The 20,399-nt window shown below is 38.8% G+C and overlaps 1 protein-coding gene across 1 annotated transcript in view; it reads left to right on the forward strand.

Annotated features, from left to right (window-relative positions):
* dpp6a (dipeptidyl-peptidase 6a) overlaps nucleotides 1-14,151 on the forward strand; it is a 63,296-nt gene extending 49,145 nt beyond the window's left edge. The window contains exons 17-26 of the mRNA XM_053494366.1: nucleotides 1,872-1,919; nucleotides 2,485-2,583; nucleotides 2,703-2,772; nucleotides 4,787-4,960; nucleotides 5,147-5,201; nucleotides 6,468-6,567; nucleotides 6,697-6,755; nucleotides 7,278-7,350; nucleotides 7,883-7,956; nucleotides 13,500-14,151. Coding sequence (XP_053350341.1) covers nucleotides 1,872-1,919; nucleotides 2,485-2,583; nucleotides 2,703-2,772; nucleotides 4,787-4,960; nucleotides 5,147-5,201; nucleotides 6,468-6,567; nucleotides 6,697-6,755; nucleotides 7,278-7,350; nucleotides 7,883-7,956; nucleotides 13,500-13,634 — 887 coding nt within the window. The 3' untranslated portion in view covers nucleotides 13,635-14,151. The remainder of the gene's footprint in view (nucleotides 1-1,871; nucleotides 1,920-2,484; nucleotides 2,584-2,702; nucleotides 2,773-4,786; nucleotides 4,961-5,146; nucleotides 5,202-6,467; nucleotides 6,568-6,696; nucleotides 6,756-7,277; nucleotides 7,351-7,882; nucleotides 7,957-13,499) is intronic.
* The last annotated feature ends 6,248 nt before the right edge of the window (nucleotides 14,152-20,399 follow it).

A 20,399-nucleotide genomic window follows, 5' to 3' on the forward strand; every position in this document is an offset into this window, starting at 1 on the left:
CTGTATGCGTGTGTTTACAGTGTGTGTGTAAAACAAAAGCAAGTCTTATTAGAGAGGTTAAAGATCCATTTTCTCTCTCTGAGGGGCTCTTTATTTCAGCTTGACACATACACACACACACACACACACACACAGCGTCTGTGCACACAAACAGAAACACTTGTCTGTCTGGATTTATTTTTACTTTTTTTAAAGGTAAGGTGCAGGTTACTTTGTTTTATTTTTACTTAATATTTTGTGTTGATTATTTTTATGTATTTATTTTTTTGGGCTGTTTTGAAATACGAGCCCACTTCCGGAACGAATTATGCTCGTAGTCCAAAGTTCCACTGTATATTGATTCATAATACAACAATATTAACTTATAACTAAATTAACTAAAAAACACATTAGATCAAAACACAAAATTAACTCGAAACGACATTACCTCAAACGACAATATTGACTAGTTACACAATATTAATTCAAAGACAACATAACCTTAAAACACACCATTAACTGAGAACACAACATTACCTCGATACAACATCAACTCAAAACAAATCTTTAACTTGAACCACAACTTTAACTCAAAACACAACTTTAACTCAAAACAACATTACCTTAAAAAACATTTACTTAAAAAAAACCTTTAAAATATAACATTAACTCAAAGCACAACAACAACTCAAAACACAACCGTAAGCCAAAACAAAACAAAAGCTCAAAACAACATTACATTATTAACTCCGCTTCTGTTGAAGATCTCATCACAAGGAGGCCCCGTGTGATCTGTTTGGGATGCGTATGGTGACAGGGGAAGGTTTACAGTGCAGGCGCTCTTGGCCTCGGCTGATGCAGACAGCTGTTCTCTGATGGTTTGTGACTGCAGTCACTCAATAACAAAAGTGGATGCCATATTACCTTAAACACATCTTCTGTTATACTGAACTTCCAGTCTCACACAGTATGACTGCAGATCAATCCCTGCTATCTGTTATCACCCAAATGAGGATGGTTCCCTGTTGAGTCTGGTTCCTCTTAAGGTTTCTTTCTATTGCCGTCTCAGAGAGATTTTCCGTTAGCACCGTTACCTTTGGCTTGTTCGTCAGGGGCAATCTGATCTTTTTTTTTTTTGTGCATATTTTCTCACACATTTTAAACTTATTTCCCTAACTTGTTACCCTTATTTTTTTCATTCTGTAAAGCTTCCATATGACAATCACCACTGTTAAAAGGACTGTATAAATAAAATTGAAAATCAACTAAAAAACACAATATTCACTAGTAACACAATATTAATTCAAAAGACAACACCATTAACTCAAAACATTAACTCAAAAGACAACATTAACACAACATAAAATTTAAAAAGCAACATTAACTCAAAACATTAACTCAAAACATTAACTCAAAAGACAACATTAACACAACATAAAATTTAAAAAGCAACATTAACTCAAAACATTAACTCAAAACACAACATTAAATTTAAAAAGCAACATTAACTCAAAACATTAACTCAAAAGACAACATTAACACAACATTAAATTTAAAAAGCAGCATTAACTTAAAACATAACAGTAACTCTTCTTTTTTAATATTGTAGTTATTGAATTTTACAGACTTTAAAACATCAATCAGCCATAATATTGGAGCAATGATTAAGTAATTAAAACAATTAATACTAAAACTGAAAATATATAATCTGCTGATAAATTGAATGTGGTTGCTATCCCATTAAACAGGGTGCTGTCCCATTTATTTAGAGTGTGATGTGTGTTCTGGTCTACTTCCTTCAAGAACTGACAGTTCACTTCCTGTCTAATATCTCACCCTTGACAGGTGTGACTGATATATTAATAATAAAGTTTACCGATGTTGTGTTTTAGGACCCAGTGTCCCGTTTGTGTCGATCTACAGAACCAAGGACAGGCAGAGTAAGTCACTCACAATACACTACTCACACACACTTTTTACTATCTAGAAACAGACACAAAGATATATATATACACACACACACACACAGCTGAGACCCTAGCCTCTATCTGAAATACTTGGGATAGCACACCTTTTCTTGTACTTGCAACACAACATTAACTCAAAACACAACATAAATTCATAACACATTAACTTGAGAAGCAACTTCAATTTGTAAACATTCATTCAAAACACAGCAATTCATAATACAATAACATTACCTCAAAACACATTAAATTATGACACAACATTAACTTAAAACACAGCATTCATTTGTAAACGTTAACTTGAAAAACAACTTAAATTTGTAAAACAACATTAACTCAAAGCACAACATCAATTCATCACACAATCAAAACACAATATTAATTTATTACACAGCATCGACTCGGTACACATCAGTTTGTAACATAACATTAACTCAATTTATTATAGTGTAAACACCACTGCAGAGTTGTTGTTGTTGTTTTTTTTTTTTGTTTGTTTGTTTTAACCAGAACATTATTTGTGTTTATTTTCTTTCAGAGGTATTGGACATCGAGCTGAACTTGAACCTCTGGAAGGCTGTAGACTCCATGCAGATGCCCAGAGTCGAGTACAGAAAGATCGAGGTGGAGGATTACAGTAAGTCCATCATCCATACTGTGGTTTGATTCACATGAGTTACACTAATAATGTCGGACAAATGATGTAGTGGAATTATCTCTTGTGTGTGTGTGTTTGTGTGTGTGTGTTATCTTTAGCTCTGTCGCTAGAGGTCCTGAAACCTGCCGGCTTCATTAACACGGAACATTACCCTCTGCTGCTGCTCGTGTGAGTCTCGACATCACCACCATCTACCGACTGCTAGATGTCCGGAGTTGATTCGTTTATTATAACAGCGTTTATTAAGTAGTCCTTTATTCATCTTATACTATAACTCAGTGTTGAAAGTCCAGAAAACAAGTTAGCTCCCATTACTACACAAGCTAGAACGATATATTTCCAAACAGAAAACCTCATCATATCACGGGTTTCTAATTCATCATCTGCTCTACACGTTCCTGTGAACAAGCTGTTGCTAAGGGAATGATAACGTATCTAAAGGAGCACATTAATATAAACCTGTACCATTCTCAGAGCTACTGATATAGAAAATAAATAAATGTGTGCTAGTAAATCAGAATCCAAAACTCAGGAGCCAGCATCGATTACCTTCACACACATTAAAATTGTGAAGCCCAGTTTCTCAGTGCTGCTCTGAACAGACTGGGAATAAAACATGTTTTTTTCTTGGATCATTGAAGGCTTCAGTGTCAGTCAGGTGTTCATGAGAGGAAAGTTAAACATTAGCAATTCTGTGAAGATTCTCAGTCCTCCAGGTTAAGTTATCTGGAAGTTGAGTTATGTCAGCTGGACTTCTTTCTTGTTAGGTAGCAATGCTTCATTACTCATCCAAGTAGGTTCTTCAGTCTAAGGTAAGGATTCCACATACTGTACACTACCACTCTAAAGTTTGGGATTACTTTCAAATTTCTTTGAAAGTAATCCCATTTTCATGAAGTTCACAAACAATTTTATCCATTTCACAAACAATCAAAGTTAGACGGAATTCTGACTGTAATGGAGTGACCAGCACAGTCTTAGGATCTAAAAACCTATTGAGCTGTTGTGGGAGCAGCGTGATCAAATGGGGCGGAGGAAGACTCCATCAAGCCAATCCATCTTGTAGGAGATGCTACAGGAAGCACAAGGTGAAATCTTGAATAATTGACAGCTAGAATGTCTGCCAGGCTGTAATTGCTGCAAAAGGGTTTTTGTCTGAAGTTTGAAGAACACACTCATTATTTCCATCAAAATCATTATTTCTAACTCTGACAGTGTCAGCATGGCTTATCCTTTTGCTATATTTTCTATTTAGATTAATACCGTTGTGTTTCCTCGTAAAACAATAAAATATCTAAGTGATCCCAAACATTTGAAGCAGTAGTGTATTTGTGTCAGAGAAACAATCTCTCTCTGGTTCTTCTTAACAACTCTCTCTCTCCCCTGTACTCTCTAACGATTTCCCTGTCTATGTTTATTTTCTCCATTGTCCATGTAACAGGCCTTTTCAGGCAAGGTGAGATCCTTGACCAACTTCTTTTAGATGGAAAAAGCTACAGTACTTGAATAAGTACTGAAATGTTTTGGCCTGAATAAAAGAAGTTCAGTTAACACGACTCAACTTCCAGATCAGTAATTTCATTCAAGAAACCCCAAATCCTTTTATAAAGACCTTTATAATTATTCTACCATCATCACTCTACTAATACCCGTATCTCACCTACGCGGTTTCGCGCGGTGGCCGTAAGTACGGTTCATCATGATTCACCGCGAGTTTTGGCGCTATGATTGGGTTTCCATTTTTCTGCGCGTTGGTCCTCTCATAGTCAAACCGCATGGGTGAGATAGGGGTATAACAGCAGGAATAACAGAGGGGGGCGGGTTATCGGGGGCGGAGCTTGTACGACTTTCACACACACAATAACGGATTGGTAATGACTGCTGTCTGATTACCTAAATTGCCTAAATAACAGATTACATTTTTGAAAAAATAACTAAATAACTGAGAACTTAAATGGCGGCCCTAACGCGTTAGATTACTCGTTACATCAAAAGAGTAATCCATGTACTTTGTAACTCGTTACACCCAACACTGGTAATAAGTAATGAGTTCCATATCAGGGGGATAGTTTTTTCCTGTATATAAGTTTGGATCACAGTATGACTCAGATATTCTTGTCTGTTTGAGTAAGACCCTTGTCTTCCTTGTCTTCCTCTGTCTCTCTCTCTGTCTCTGTCTCAGTGGTGGGACTCCAGGAGGACATTCAATGATAGAGCAGTTCCATGTAGACTGGGCCACTGTGTTGGTCAGCAGTTTGGGCGTGATCGTGGTACGCTGTGGTGGGCGTAGCGGTGCCTCTCAGGGCTCCGAGTTCATCCACACACTTGACAAGGAGGATCAGCTGAAGGCTCTCAGGTAGAAAAGTCTTCAACAGGAAATGAACTCACAGGAACGTTAACACCTGTCCCTTCTAACAAACATCTAGTGAAGTTACCAGAAGGTTGAGGCACAGGCTTTAGACTCACTCATTCAGCTCATTCTGGATTTTTTTTTAATATTGTGGAGATTGTTGTGTTGATTGTTGTCCATTTTGTTTTGCAGCATTTTAGCGAAAGAAACATACATCGACAATAGCAGAATCTGCGCTTTTGGACAGGTAACAATTTGTTTATTTTATATTTTTAATAAAAGTGTGTAATGCTTAGAAGTTTTAGAATAAAGCATTATTTCAAATGGGAACTTTTATGTGAAATTCACGTTTAATAATTTTTTTAGGCATTTGTAAAATTCTTTTTTCCCTAATTTTGCATTGGGTGGAACTTCCAACCAAGCAAATCATATTTTTTTCCCATTTTGTGACTTCCTATGCCAAGAGACCCTCCTCCAGTTCAATGCTCCGTCCAGCTCTGCTCTGCTCAACGCTGCTGGTTCAGCCCAGTTCTGCCGTTCCCTGGGATTTGTTTTTAAGACCTGCAGTGTAAATAAGGCCAAGCTAGCAAGTGTCAACCTCCCCCCTAACTGCTAACCCAGCTTTTATTAACTCTTTTAAAGGGTTAGGCATCTTTAGCCCTAGCAATCTTTAGCTCTTAAGAAGGGCTAGGTTAGCCATTAAGTAGTCTAGCCTTCTTCAGCTCTTAATTGTTTTAACTTTTATATAAATACATTTTAAGGAGTTCACTGTGAATTAATGATCTTACATTATTTTTTCAATTGTTTTGCATAGGAAGGTGGAAAAAGCCTGAAAATGGGTTGATTAGGTCTCAAACATGGACGTTTCCAGTCCCTGCGCTCTGATTGGCTAGAAAAATCCAGTTCCTCAAAAAGGGGCCCCATGGGGTGGATCATTTGAAGTTACAGACACTGAAACAGTGCGTTTGAAAAAGGAGTGAAACTGAATGGAACAGGATCTGAGTTAAGTTTTAGCTGGAACGTGCCTGGGCTAAAGATTGAACCCTTGACCTTTTGATCAATAACACAAGGTCTATAACATACTGTAAGGTCCCAAGCTAGCAATGGGATTTGGGTGTAACGCTGATTACTTTTTTTTATTATTATTTTTCATAAATACATCATAACTCCTAATTAAAAACAAGGCTTGAATGAACCTGATCACACAATAACCGGAGAATAATGGGTCTAATCTAATTTTTATTATAGTGGATTCAGTAATGACATTAAATACCAAATCGTTGCCTTGTAAATGGATGGATGTAATGAAAACTGATGTACATTAGAGGTGAATTCTCCTCACTGATCTCATCACCTCATCAGAGAGAGAGCTTTATCAGTGTGTATTGTGTGGAAATGACCAAACTCCAGGATATAAACACATCTCCAGGTGCAGCAGAGCTGTTTCCCAGCATGCAGTATGATTACAGAGGGTTGGAGTGACGATGTGTGTGTGTGTGTGTGTGTGTTACAGGCGTATGGAGGACACATCACCAGCCTTCTGTTCAGCTCTGAGGCCTCCATACTGAAGTGTGGAGCTGTTCTCTCACCCATCACCGACTTCCAACTCTACGGTACTGTGTGTGTGTGTGTGTGTGTGTGTGTGTATGTATGAGACAGTATCTGCTTCTGCCCAGGAAATTACCTTCACGTGAATAATTAATACATTTTATAACAAGTCTTGCTTTTATCTTTTTTTTCAGCATCATTTTTTTCGGAGCGATACTTTGGCCTTCCTTATCCAGGACATCGGGGGTACAAGGTACATTTTCATTTTAGATATACAGCGCAGTGCAAAAATAACACCCCCTTTGTCTGTTTATTTTGCTTTCAAAGAACCAGACTTTCTTGTATGCTTAATGTAGTCTTGAGGAATAGTTCTCCAGGCTTCCTGAGGGACATTTTGTTTCTCATTTTTGGCAGGTTTTCCCTTATTTATCCCTTAAATGTCTCTTATTTTCAGTCCAGTTCCTGTACAGCAGTTTTAGAGGAATGTTTTTTTTTGTTTGTTAAGCCACACAGTGACCTATAAATCATTCTAGCATTTAAAAACATCTGAATTAAGGCATGAAAAACAGGAGCAGATGATGACTGATGATCAGGACGGTGATTATGTAGTGTACTGCTGATGCTGAATGATGAGGGGTTGGAACAGACGAGAGGGGAAATGAGGTCGCTGCTGAGACTGTTTATGAGGAAATGAGGAGGTCAAGACTTTTGCACAGTGCTAGCTTTTTAGATATCTATATTTATGAAATGTGGTTTACTTTTGATTGCTTGACAGATGCTGAACTTCACACACCGAGCATCTCAGTTAGCTGATAAGAAGTTCCTGATTGTTCACCCGACTGCAGATGGTACGTCCTTCTCTCCTGCACTTTTCCATTTTTTAGCCAACACACAGGAAATAATCATGTTCACATGTTTCATCCACTGATACCACTGATGAAGAACACTTAACCTCAGGAGAACAGATTGTTCAGAAGGTTTTTCCACTCTGGGCCATCATAGTACCAAAAGAAAACCCACTTATATACATAAACTATATATATATATATATATATATATATTGGTGAGGGGGTACTAATTTATAAAGTAGAGCAACTACAGTAAAGATAAGTTTTGTTTCTTTACAGTGATGATAATATTTTATTTGTAATAACATCAAAATACTACATTTATGATTTTATTAATTTATCGATCTGCATTTTAATTAGATTATGTCTCGATTGCATAATGACAAATTAGAAAAGATATTTGTTAGAAGACACTTTTGATTAGGAATATTTCTAATATCAGCTAATATAAAACTAACTGAGTTTTATTTTCTAATGACTCGTACGCTGTACTCTTCGCTGTCTTACTTTTTATTTTTATTTATTTTTACAGAAAAAGTTCATTTTCAGCACACGGCTAAATTCATCTCGGGGTTAATCAGTGGGAAGGTGAACTACAGTCTCCAGGTAAAAGATCAGCTCTATGTGTGTGTGTGTGTGTGTGTGTGTGTGTGTGTGTGTGTGTGTATTTAAACTGTGTAGTGACCTATGATTGGTGTGTTATTGCCGTCCTGACCTGCAGAATGTAAAGTATGTGAGTTCGTGCCATGGAGAGATACGAGATGAAACACACAGGCATTCAGACAGGTCCATAAATTTTGGAACGAAGATATCTTTTTTTTTTTTTTTTTTTGCATTTGGCCTCTGTACACCACCACACTGAATGTGAAATGAAACACCCAAGATGTGAGTGAAGTACAGACTTTCAGCTTTTGTTCCATGTTCAGTTTATAGACCTGACTATACACACTCTAAATTATGTAACAAGATCTTAGAAAGTGAGAGGATGCCTGATAAGTGGAGAAGACGTGTTGTGGTTCCAATTGTGTATTGTGTATTCCAAGATGTGCAGAGCCGCAGTAACTACAGAGCCATAAAGCTGATGATCCACACCGTGAAGTTATGGGAAAGATTAGTGGAAGCTGGGCTGAGAAGGCAGGTGACAATCTGTGAGCAGCAGTATGGATTCCTACCAAGAAAGAGCACCACAGATGCCATGTTTGCTTTGAGAATGCTGATGGAGAAGTATAGAGAAAGAGTTGCATTGTGTTTGTAGATCTAGAGAAAGCGTGCCCAGAGATGAACTGTGTTATTGTATCAAGAAGTCAGGAGTGCCAGAGAAATATGTAAAGGTGGTGTAAGATATGTACAAGGACATGTTTTTCTTCAGCCATTTAGAGGTGGATTTGCTGGTGTGTTTTGGGTCATTGTCTTGTTGCAGCACCCAAGATCGCTTCAGCTTGAGTTGACGAACAGATGGCCGGACATTCTCCTTCAGGATTTTTTGGTAGACAGTAGAATTTATGGTTCCATCTATCACAGCAAGCCTTCCAGGTCCTGAAGCAGCAAAACAACCCCAGACCATCACCCTACCACCACCATATTTTAGTGTTGGTATGATGTTCTTTTTCTAAAATGCTGTGTTAACTTTATGCCAAATGTAACGGGACACGCACCTTCCAAAAAGTTCAACTTTTGTCTCGTCGGTCCACAAGGTATTTCCCCAAAAGTCTTGGCAATCATTGAGATGTTTTTTAGCAAAATTGAGACGAGCCTTAATGTTCTTTTTGCTTAAAAGTAGTTTGCGCCTTGGAAATCTGCCATGCAGGCCGTTTTTGCCCAGTCTCTTTCTTATGGTGGAGTCGTGAACACTGACCTTAATTGAGGCAAGTGAGGCCTGCAGTTCTTTAGATGTTGTCCTGGGGTCTTTTGTGGCCTCTCGGATGAGTTGTCTCTGCGCTCTTGGTGTAATTTTGGTCGGCCGGCCACTCCTGGGAAGGTTCACCACTGTTCCATGTTTTTGCCATTTGTGGATAATGGCTCTCACTGTCGTTCGCTGGAGTCCCAAAGCTTTAAAAATTTATAACCTTTACCAGACTGATAGATCTCAATTACTTTTGTTCTCATTTGTTCCTTAATTTCTTTGGATCTTGGCCTGATGTCTAGCTTTTGAGGTGCTTTTGGTCTACTTTTCTGTGTCAGGTAGCTCCTATTTAAGTGATTTCTTGATTAAAACAGGTGTGGCAGTAATCAGGCCTGGGGGTGACTACAGAAATTGAACTCAGCTGTGATAAACCACAGTTAAGTTATTTTTTAACAAGGGGGGCAATCACTTTTTCACACAGGGCCATGTAGGTTTGGATTTTTTTTCTCCCTAAATAATAAAAACCATCATTTGAAAACCGCATTTTGTGTTCAATTATGTTATCTTTGACTAATAGTTAAATGTGTTTGATGATCAGAAACATTTTGTGTGACAAACATGCAAAAGAATAAGAAATCAGGAAGGGGGCAAATAGTTTTTCACACCACTGTATATACACTCACCTAAAAGGTTATTAGGAACACTATACTAATACGGTGTTTGACCCCCTTTGGCCTTCAGAACTGCCTTAATTCTACGTGGCATTGATTCAACAGGGTGCTGAAAGCATTCTTTAGAAATGTTGGCCTATATTGATAGGATAGCATCTTGCTGTTAATGGAGATTTGTGGGATGTACATCCAGGGCACGAAGCTTCCGTTCCACCACATCCCAAAGATGCTCTATTGGGTTGAGATCTGGTGACTGTGGGGGCCATTTAAGTACAGTGAACTCATTGTCATGTTCAAGAAACCAATTTGAAATGATTTGAGCTTTGTGACATGGTGCATTATCCTGCTGGAAGTAGCCATCAGAGGATGGTACATGGTGGTCATAAAGGGATTGACATGGTCAGAAACAATGCTCAGGTAGCCCGTGGCATTTAAACCATGCCCAATTGGCACTAAGGGGCCTAAAGTGTGCCAAGAAAACATCCCCCACACCATTACACCACCACCACCAGCCTGCACAGTGGTAACAAGGCATGATGGATCCATGTTCTCATTGTGTTTATGCCAAATTCTGACTCTACCATTTGAATGTCTCAACAGAAATCGAGACTCATCAGACCAGGCAACATTTTTCCAGTCTTTAACGGTCCAATGTTGGTGAGCTTGTGCAAATTGTAGCCTCTTTTTCCTATTTGTAGTGGAGATGAGTGGTACCCGGTGGGGTCTTCTGCTGTTGTAGTTCATCCGCCTCAAGGTTGTGCGTGTTGTGGCTTCACAAATGCTTTGCTGCAGACCTCGGTTGTAACGAGTGGTTATTTCAGTCAAAGTTGTTCTTCTATCAGCTTGAATCAGTCGGCCCATTCTCCTCTGACCTCTAGCATCAACAAGGCATTTTCGCCCACAGGACTGCCGCATACTGGATGTTTTTCCCTTTTCACACCATTCTTTGTAAACCCTAGAAATGGTTGTGCGTGATTGTGAAATGCTCAGACCGGCCCGTCTGGCACCAACAACCATGCCACGCTCAAAATTACTTAAATCACCTTTCTTTCCCATTCTGACATTCAGTTTGGAGTTCAGGAGATTGTCTTGACCAGGACCACACCCCTAAATGCATTGAAGCAACTGCCATGTGATTGGTTGATTAGATAATTGCATTAATGAGAAATTGAACAGGTGTTCCTAATAATAACTTTAGGTGAGTGTGTATATATATATATATATATATACAGTGGTGTGAAAAACTATTTGCCCCCTTCCTGATTTCTTATTCTTTTGCATGTTTGTCACACTTAAATGTTTCTGCTCATCAAAAACCGTTAACTATTAGTCAAAGATAACATAATTGAACACAAAATGCAGTTTTTAAATGAAGATTATGTTATTAAGGAAGAAAAAAAACTCCAAATCTACGTGGCCCTGTGTGAAAAAGTAATTGCCCCACCCTTGTTAAAAAATAACTTAACTGTGGTTTATCACAGTTAAAAGTTCAATTTCTGTAGTCACCCCCAGGCCTGATTACTGCCACACCTGTTTCAATCAAAAAATCACTTAAATAGGAGCTACCTGACACAGAGAAGTAGACCAAAAGCACCTCAAAAGCTAGACATTATGCCAAGATCCAAAGAAATTCAGAAAAAAATGAGAACAAAAGTAATTGAGATCTATCAGGCTGGTAAAGGTTATAAAGCCATTTCCAAAGCCTTGGGACTCCAGCGAACCACAATGAGAGCCATTATCCACAAATGGCAAAAACATGGAACAGTGGTGAACCTTCCCAGGAGTGGCCAGCCGACCAAAATTACCCCAAGAGCGCAGAGACAACTCATCCGAGAGGCCACAAAAGACTCCAGGACAACAACTAAAGAACTGCAGGCCTCACTTCCCTCAATTAAGGTCAGTGTTCACGACTCCACCAAAAGAAAGAGACTGGGCAAAAACGGCCCGCATGGCAGATTTCCAAGGCGCAAACCACTTAAGCAAAAAGAACATCAAGGCTCGTCTCAATTTTGCTAAAAAACATCTCAATGATTGCCAAGACTTTTGGGAAAATACCTTGTGGACCGACGAGACAAAAGTTTAACTTTTTGGAAGGTGCGTGTCCCGTTACATCTGGCGTAAAAGTAACACAGCATTTCAGAAAAAGAACACCATACCAACAGTAAAATATGGTGGTGGTAGTGTGATGGTCTGGGGTTGTTTTGCTGCTTCAGGACCTGGAAGGCTTGCTGTGATAGATGGAACCATGAATTCTACTGTCTACCAAAAAATCCTGAAGGAGAATGTCCGGCCATCTGTTCGTCAACTCAAGCTGAAGCGATCTTGGGTGCTGCAGCAGGACAATGACCCAAAACACACCAGCAAATCCACCTCTGAATGGCTGAAGAAAAACAAAATGAAGACTTTGGAGTGGCCTAGTCAAAGGCCTGACCTGAATCCTATTGAGATGTTGTGGCATGACCTTAAAAAGGCGGTTCATGCTAGAAAACTCTCAAATAAAGCTGAATTACAACAATTCTGCAAAGATGAGTGGGCCAAAATTCCTCCAGAGCTCTGTAAAAGACTCGTTGCAAGTTATCGCAAACACTTGATTGCAGTTATTGCTGCTAAGGGTGGCCCAATCAGTTATTAGGTTCAGGGGGCAATTACTTTTTCACACAGGGCCATGTAAGTTTGGATTTTTTTTCTCCCTAAATAATAAAAACCATCATTTAAAAACTGCATTTTGTGTTTACTTGTGTTATCTTTGACTAATAGTTAAATGTGTTTGATGATCAGAAACATTTAAGTGTGACAAACATGCAAAAGAATAAGAAATCAGGAAGGGGGCAAATAGTTTTTCACACCACTGTATATCTATAGACATGTCCACACATATAAATGGACAGACACGTTGCGGTTCTCTATTTCCGTCAAAACTGAGATCAGTGACTGCTACAGTAAATCCTGCACTGCACTTTACCTCGCACAGATTAAACAGACGAGTACGCTCGCTAATCCAATTAAACCTGAACAGCAGGAGACTCTGTCTTCGTGCTCTGCTTCATTACACATCCCTCTTTTAATTCATTATTAAACCTTGAACGACTCTGGGGCTAATTCGGGTCAGATGTTCTTTCGGAAGTTTGAGCTCCTCAGCTGCGCTCAGCTGAACACGCGCTAATGAGGAGAGCGGATGATTTTACAGGACATCATGACCACCGTGATGCATGACGAACTCTGACTCCGTCAATACGCGATGGATTTTTACCTTTCACAGCTTCAGACATGTTTCATTCCATACGGCTAATAAAGAACGAGGTGAGGAATAAACCACTTTGTGTGGAGGTTTTGTTGGGATAACAATCAGTGACAGGATGGTGTGATGAAGCGGCGTCACAGTTACCAGACAGAAAGCTGGAGGTTGAACTCTACCAGCAGGTTGTTTCTCTTTGTTGATACCATATAGACGGGTTGTTACTATGGTAACGATAAGGTACTGTATTAGAGTAAATATAAAGTGGGGACTTCGAGATGCAGCTGTTAGAGAAAACTAATTAACGCCTTCTCTTAATAACAATCAGAAACTTGTCTTCAGCCAGAGGTGGGACGTCTGTACGGTCACACGATCTTAGTGATGTTTTTTCTTTTTTCAGATTTATCCAGATGAAGGTCACTTCCTGCACAGCGAGGCGGTGAGGCGGCACCTCGCTCAGTCGCTGGTCCGCTTTTTCGAAGAGTGCTTCAGACGATCAGACGACATGATCGAAGAGGAAAAAAATGAAGGCTAGGGTTAGCGTCCTCTGGATGTTCAGGGACAGAGGACATCATCATCATCATCATCGTCGTCATTTATCCTGCTGTACAGAGAATTTCCCTCGGTCCCTTTGTCCCCTGCTGCTCCTGTCTTTCTATTATGTCTGGACCAACAGCGGCTTTGCTAACTCTAAACGACTGAGGTCAAAATAAATGAACGGTCTGTCCATCACTTTGATTGACAGGTTACTCTGATTACCTGACTGCTGGCAGCAAGGAAGATGACCAAACCCACCCCCTGAAACGGTGTTCAGACTATAATCAGGACAGCATTTCTAGCAGACGTTGTGTAGACTGAGTGGATCCGCTCTGTTCATCCTGCAGCGCTGGGACTTTTTTTCTTTTCCTTTTTTTGAAATGATGGATTTGACTTGAGGTTGGTTTGTGGTCATGGTTGTAAGTTCTTATATCTTACTGTGTTTGTGTCTGTTGCTCTGATGTAAAGTAACAAATGGAATTTAAATCAACTTGGGTATTGATAAACAAACAAAAAAGTTTTCTTTTTCAGTGTCTGACTTTCTGTGTGATTTTTGTAAACCTTGTGTTGCCTATAAATCATGTCCCTGAAAAATTTTTCAAGATTCATTTTCGTCAAAAGAAGAGAAGAACAAACTAAACTTATAATACAGAATAAAATACAGAAACACCAAAACAAGTATAAAATTCAACACCAGTATAATTTTTATTAAAAACATACAGTAATAGTTAAATATGTTCACTATAATGTGAATCCCTTTTAGTGATGTTTATGAACGATTTATTTATTTTTTTTAACAAGTCCTTAACGTGATTCAGAAGGACGAGTAGTCTCGGAGAGCGATGCATTCCTTTTCTACTGGGTGCGCATGCACAAAGCACTTTAGCTTTATTGATGTTATAAAACCTTCACAGAATTGAGCGGTTCATCTCATGAGTCTTCTAGTCCGAGTCGTTCGTTCTTTTGTCCCGTGACTCACTGCATAGCGTCTATAGGGGTCAGATCGCCAAAGGAACGAACGACTCGGACCAGAAGATATGAGAGGTGAGCTTGCGGGTCTGTTTACTGATACTGTAACATTTTATTTTATTTCTGATCCAAAGAACGAAATGAACTAAATGACTCAAAAAAAGATTTGTTCATTCTGATGAATAAAATTCAAAAAAGAACCGAGTCACTAAAATGAAATAAAACTTCCCCTAACTAATCCCTTTTTCTAAACGCTTGTACCCCATGTGCGTTCATGTAATTATTTAATCAGCAAATCATGTGGCACTAGTGCAGCTGTGGCGTGGGTAATGTTGCCAGGTTGAGTATTTTCACACACAAGAGTTTCTACACAAAACAGCACAAATACACCCAACCAGCCACCTCATTAAGTACACCTGGGAAACTGCTCGTTAACTTAAATATCTAATCAGCCAATCACATGGCAGCAAATCTATGCATTTAGGCATGTAGGCCTGGTCAAGATCATCCACTGACCATTAAACCAAGAGTCAGAATGAGGAAGAAAAGGGACATTAGGATGTGAAATGGTTGTTGGTGCCAGATGGGCTGGACCGAATATTTCTAAAATTGCTGATTTACAATATATATATATATATATATATATATATATATATATATATATATATATACGCACATACATTTTCTTGACTCTTTTTTTTTCATCATTGTGTTCTTTGATTTTTTTTTTCATGTCATGAATTTTATTAGGTTTTTGTTCTTGAAGTCCTTCAGCTTCCCGTTAACTTGTTTAGCACTTCTGTTCTCTGAGACAGAGCCATGTAAAGAAAGTGTGTGTGTGTGTGTGTGAGAGAGAGAGAGAGGGAGAGATAGCCTCGTGGAAAATAATAATAAAAAAATTAAGTGTGGGCGAGTTAACCAGCATGTAAACAAGTCCATCTTTAAAATAGACAAGTTCCACTCACATGAAATGTTCACGCTGCCATCTTTTGGTTTTGAAGTTGCATTACACACAGACACACATTACAAATACACAAATTAACTCTGAAATATATAAACAATGCTTATGTACAGTCTGGTCCAGAATTGTGATTGTGTGGTCATACTGCTGCCAGTCTGCAGCCTTTTCTGGCTGAAAAAAGGTGTCAATAGCTGCGTTCCATTCTGAAGTGGACTTCACAGGGTGCTCCCTACTCCCTACCCCCTGCTCCGTTTGCAGAGAATGTGTCTGTGTCTTTGGTCGGCAAAACTTAATCAAACGTCACAGTCACCAGCGCAGATGTCACTTCCTCCGTGCGTTACCGTGGTAACATAAGCCCCTCGGATACCTCTCGCTGCTGCCATGAAAATTTCACACTACGGACCTTAAATATTCTATATTTATCAAAACAAAAACTGATACCGTTATAAAACATATACTATTGAAACACGTATAACTTATTATAACTAACTATTGATTAATTATATTAATAATTGATTAAAGATGTACAGAGCTAAAAATAATTCTACAAATAGAACACAGCAATATCGTCTCTTGGAGCACCAGGTGGTACTTAAGGCCGACTTCACCTTTTGAAAAGCTTCAGAATGTCTTCACTACAAGTTCTGTGTGACAAAGGTTTGGCAAAAAAAAAATGTTGCAAAAATGCATTTGTTGATTACTGATTATATATATATATATACAGTATCATTAAATTTTAAATCTAAAATATAATTTTACGTATTGATGAGAACATGACTGATTAACTTCCTTAATAAAATTAATGTTGAAAGTACAGTGAATTAAAATGAAAGATAGATTTGGATTGTTGTTGTTGTTTTTTTGCTGTTTTAGAAATTCAAAGTGTTAAAAACAAAGTGACTACATATAAAAATCGCCCATTTTTGCTTAAAATATTGCGATGCACACAACATTACAGGTGACATATCAGAGTTCAAAAGAGAACAAATTGGTGCGCGTCTCGCTGGTGCATCAGTGACCAAGACAGCAAGTCTTTGTGATGTATCAAGCGCCACGGTATCCAGGGTAACGTCAGCATACCACCAAGAAGGGGCGAACCACATCCAACAGGAGTAACTGTGGACACAAGAGGAAGCTATCTGAAAGGAATGTCTAGATGCTAACCTGGATTGTATCCAAAAAACATAAAACCTCAGCTGCCCAACTCACTGCAGAATTAAATGTGCACCTCAACTCGTCTGTTTCCATCAAAACTGTTCGTCAGGAGCTCCACAGGGTCAATGTACATGGTCGGGCTTTGATATGCCTAACATCGGTTTCAATGGTACAATATCATGGCATTCCATAGGCCCAATACTTGTGCTAGATGGGCTCATTACTGCCAAGGTCTACCAACCATTCTGGAGGAGCATGTGCACCCAATGGTTTAATAATTTTATCCTGAAGGCGGTGCCGTGTATTAGGATAATAGTGCACCAATACACACAGCAAGGCAGAGTGGTGACAGAGTGGTTTGATAAACATGTAAGTCAAGTTGAACATCTCCCATGGCCTGCACAGTCATCAGATCTAAATATTAAGAAGCTACTTTGGGGTATTTTGGAGGAGCGAGTCAGGAAACGTTTTCCTCCACCAGCATCACGTAGTGATCTGACCACTATTCTCTAAGAATAATGGCTTAGAATCCCTCTGGTCACTGTGCAGGACTTGTAACTGTCATTCTCAAGACGAATTGATGCCGTATGGCCGCAAAAGGAGGCCCTACACTATACTAATGAATTATTGTGGTCTAAAACCAGGTGTTTCAGTTTCATTGTCCAACCCCTGTATATGTTCAATTCAATTTAATTTCATTTATATAGCGTTTTTAACAATGGTCATTGTCTCAAAGCAGCTTTACAAAATTTATGGAAGTGTGTATAAGTGAGAAAAAAATGTGTTTAGATAATGAGATTGTCTCTGATGAGCAAGCCGAGGGTGACGGTGGCAAGGAAAGCTCAAGTAAAATTAACAGAGTAAATGTAACTTGTTACTACCCAGATCTGCTAATTTGTACTTCATCAACCATTTCACTCAAATGTCTTAACTAAACTTAAGTGTGTCATATGAGGAAATTAATACGCTGCTCATCAGGTTACACATCAAACCTTAGGAAACATTTAGGGCAGTATGGAACCGATAACAACAAAGAAACACAAATGCGAAAGGTGTCAAAAGCACTACTTTTAATTGTGCAGAATAACAGAACAAAGTGCTGAGAGTGAAAACTCCCTTTATTTCTGTATATGATCTCCTGCTACACTAATGCACTTATCACAGTGTCTCACTAGTGCTTGGACACCATCAAGGTAGAAAAATTTCTCAGTACACTGGAGCCATGACCAGACTGTCTGCTTCACATTTAAAATTCCGGCCTCCCAGGAACACCTTTAATATGTAGATATGGCTTGGAGTGAGGTCACTTCCACAAGTTGGTGACAAGTCATCCATGGATTTTCTCTGAACGTTCACAGGAATGACTGCGGTGGGCTACAAGCCACCTCGGCCTGGATCACGTTTTACTGCGGCTAAGAGTCTCATCACCGTACCGTGCTTGAAGTCTTCTGTAAATGTCAGTCACTCTTTATGTCATAAAGAGTTTAAACTTTTAGGCAATAACTTTCCTAATATATGTTTATATTTTACTCTGGAAAAAATTGCACAGTGTACTATAGTGTAGTTTGACTTTGAGAGATTTAATGTAGATTGTTTGAGTTGAAGGAAGATCACGTTACAGTGTAGCATAGCTATAGGTTTAAGTTTTAATAAAAATAAACACTGATTTTAATGTGATTGTGATATTTCATGTATAAAGTATTTTTATTACATCCAGCAAACATGATGTGAAGCGACTTTTATATTAACCTGATATTATATACAGCCTGGGCAAAATAGATTTAAACAATAAATCATAGTTGTTTTGAAAGTAGGCTATAAAAACCAAGGTCAAGCTTCAATTTAAAAAAAAAATAATAAAAAATACACAATACCAATGTTGATATAAAATCCTTTATTTCACATAATTTCTCTCTTACATACACTGCCAGGTTTATTCAGGTGGGGACTGAACACTCAGGGCTACAGTCTCAATGTTGAAAGTACAGTGAATTAAAATGAAAGATAGATATGGATTGTTTTTTGTTTTTTTTTGCTGTTTTAGAAATTCAAAGTGTTAAAAACAAAGTGACTACATATAAAAATCGCCCATTTTTGCTTAAAATATTGCGATGCACACAACATTACAGGTGACATATCAGAGTTCAAAAGAGAACAAATTGTTGGTGCGCGTCTCGCTGGTGCATCAGTGACCAAGACAGCAAGTCTTTGTGATGTATCAAGCGCCACGGTATCCAGGGTAACGTCAGCATACCACCAAGAAGGACAAACCACATCCAACAGGAGTAACTGTGGACACAAGAGGAAGCTGTCTGAAAGGAATGTCTAGATGCTAACCTGGATTGTATCCAAAAAACATAAAACCTCAGCTGCCCAACTCACTGCAGAATTAAATGTGCACCTCAACTCGTCTGTTTCCATCAAAACTGTTCGTCAGGAGCTCCACAGGGTCAATGTACATGGTCGGGCTTTGATATGCCTAACATCGGTTTCAATGGTACAATATCATGGCATTCCATAGGCCCAATACTTGTGCTAGATGGGCTCATTACTGCCAAGGTCTACCAACCATTCTGGAGGAGCATGTGCACCCAATGGTTTAATAATTTTATCCTGAAGGCGGTGCCGTGTATCAGGATAATAGTGCACCAATACACACAGCAAGGCAGAGTGGTGACAGAGTGGTTTGATAAACATGTAAGTCAAGTTGAACATCTCCCATGGCCTGCACAGTCATCAGATCTAAATATTAAGAAGCTACTTTGGGGTATTTTGGAGGAGCGAGTCAGGAAACGTTTTCCTCCACCAGCATCACGTAGTGATCTGACCACTATTCTCTAAGAATAATGGCTTAGAATCCCTCTGGTCACTGTGCAGGACTTGTAACTGTCATTCTCAAGACGAATTGATGCCGTATGGCCGCAAAAGGAGGCCCTACACTATACTAATGAATTATTGTGGTCTAAAACCAGGTGTTTCAGTTTCATTGTCCAACCCCTGTATATGTTCAATTCAATTTAATTTCATTTATATAGCGTTTTTAACAATGGTCATTGTCTCAAAGCAGCTTTACAAAATTTATGGAAGTGTGTATAAGTGAGAAAAAAATGTGTTTAGATAATGAGATTGTCTCTGATGAGCAAGCCGAGGGTGACGGTGGCAAGGAAAGCTCAAGTAAAATTAACAGAGTAAATGTAACTTGTTACTACCCAGATCTGCTAATTTGTACTTCATCAACCATTTCACTCAAATGTCTTAACTAAACTTAAGTGTGTCATATGAGGAAATTAATACGCTGCTCATCAGGTTACACATCAAACCTTAGGAAACATTTAGGGCAGTATGGAACCGATAACAACAAAGAAACACAAATGCGAAAGGTGTCAAAAGCACTACTTTTAATTGTGCAGAATAACAGAACACAGTGCTAAGAGTGAAAACTCCCTTTATTTCTGTATATGATCTCCTGCTACACTAATGCACTTATCACAGTGTCTCACTAGTGCTTGGACACCATCAAGGTAGAAAGATTTCTCAGTACACTGGAGCCATGACCACACTGTCTGCTTCACATTTAAAATTCCGGCCTCCCAGGAACACCTTTAATATGTAGATATGGCTTGGAGTGAGGTCACTTCCACAAGTTGGTGACAAGTTATCCATCGATTTTCTCTGAAT

This window comes from Clarias gariepinus, chromosome 4, assembly GCF_024256425.1.
Source record: "Clarias gariepinus isolate MV-2021 ecotype Netherlands chromosome 4, CGAR_prim_01v2, whole genome shotgun sequence".
Lineage (NCBI taxonomy): Eukaryota > Metazoa > Chordata > Actinopteri > Siluriformes > Clariidae > Clarias > Clarias gariepinus.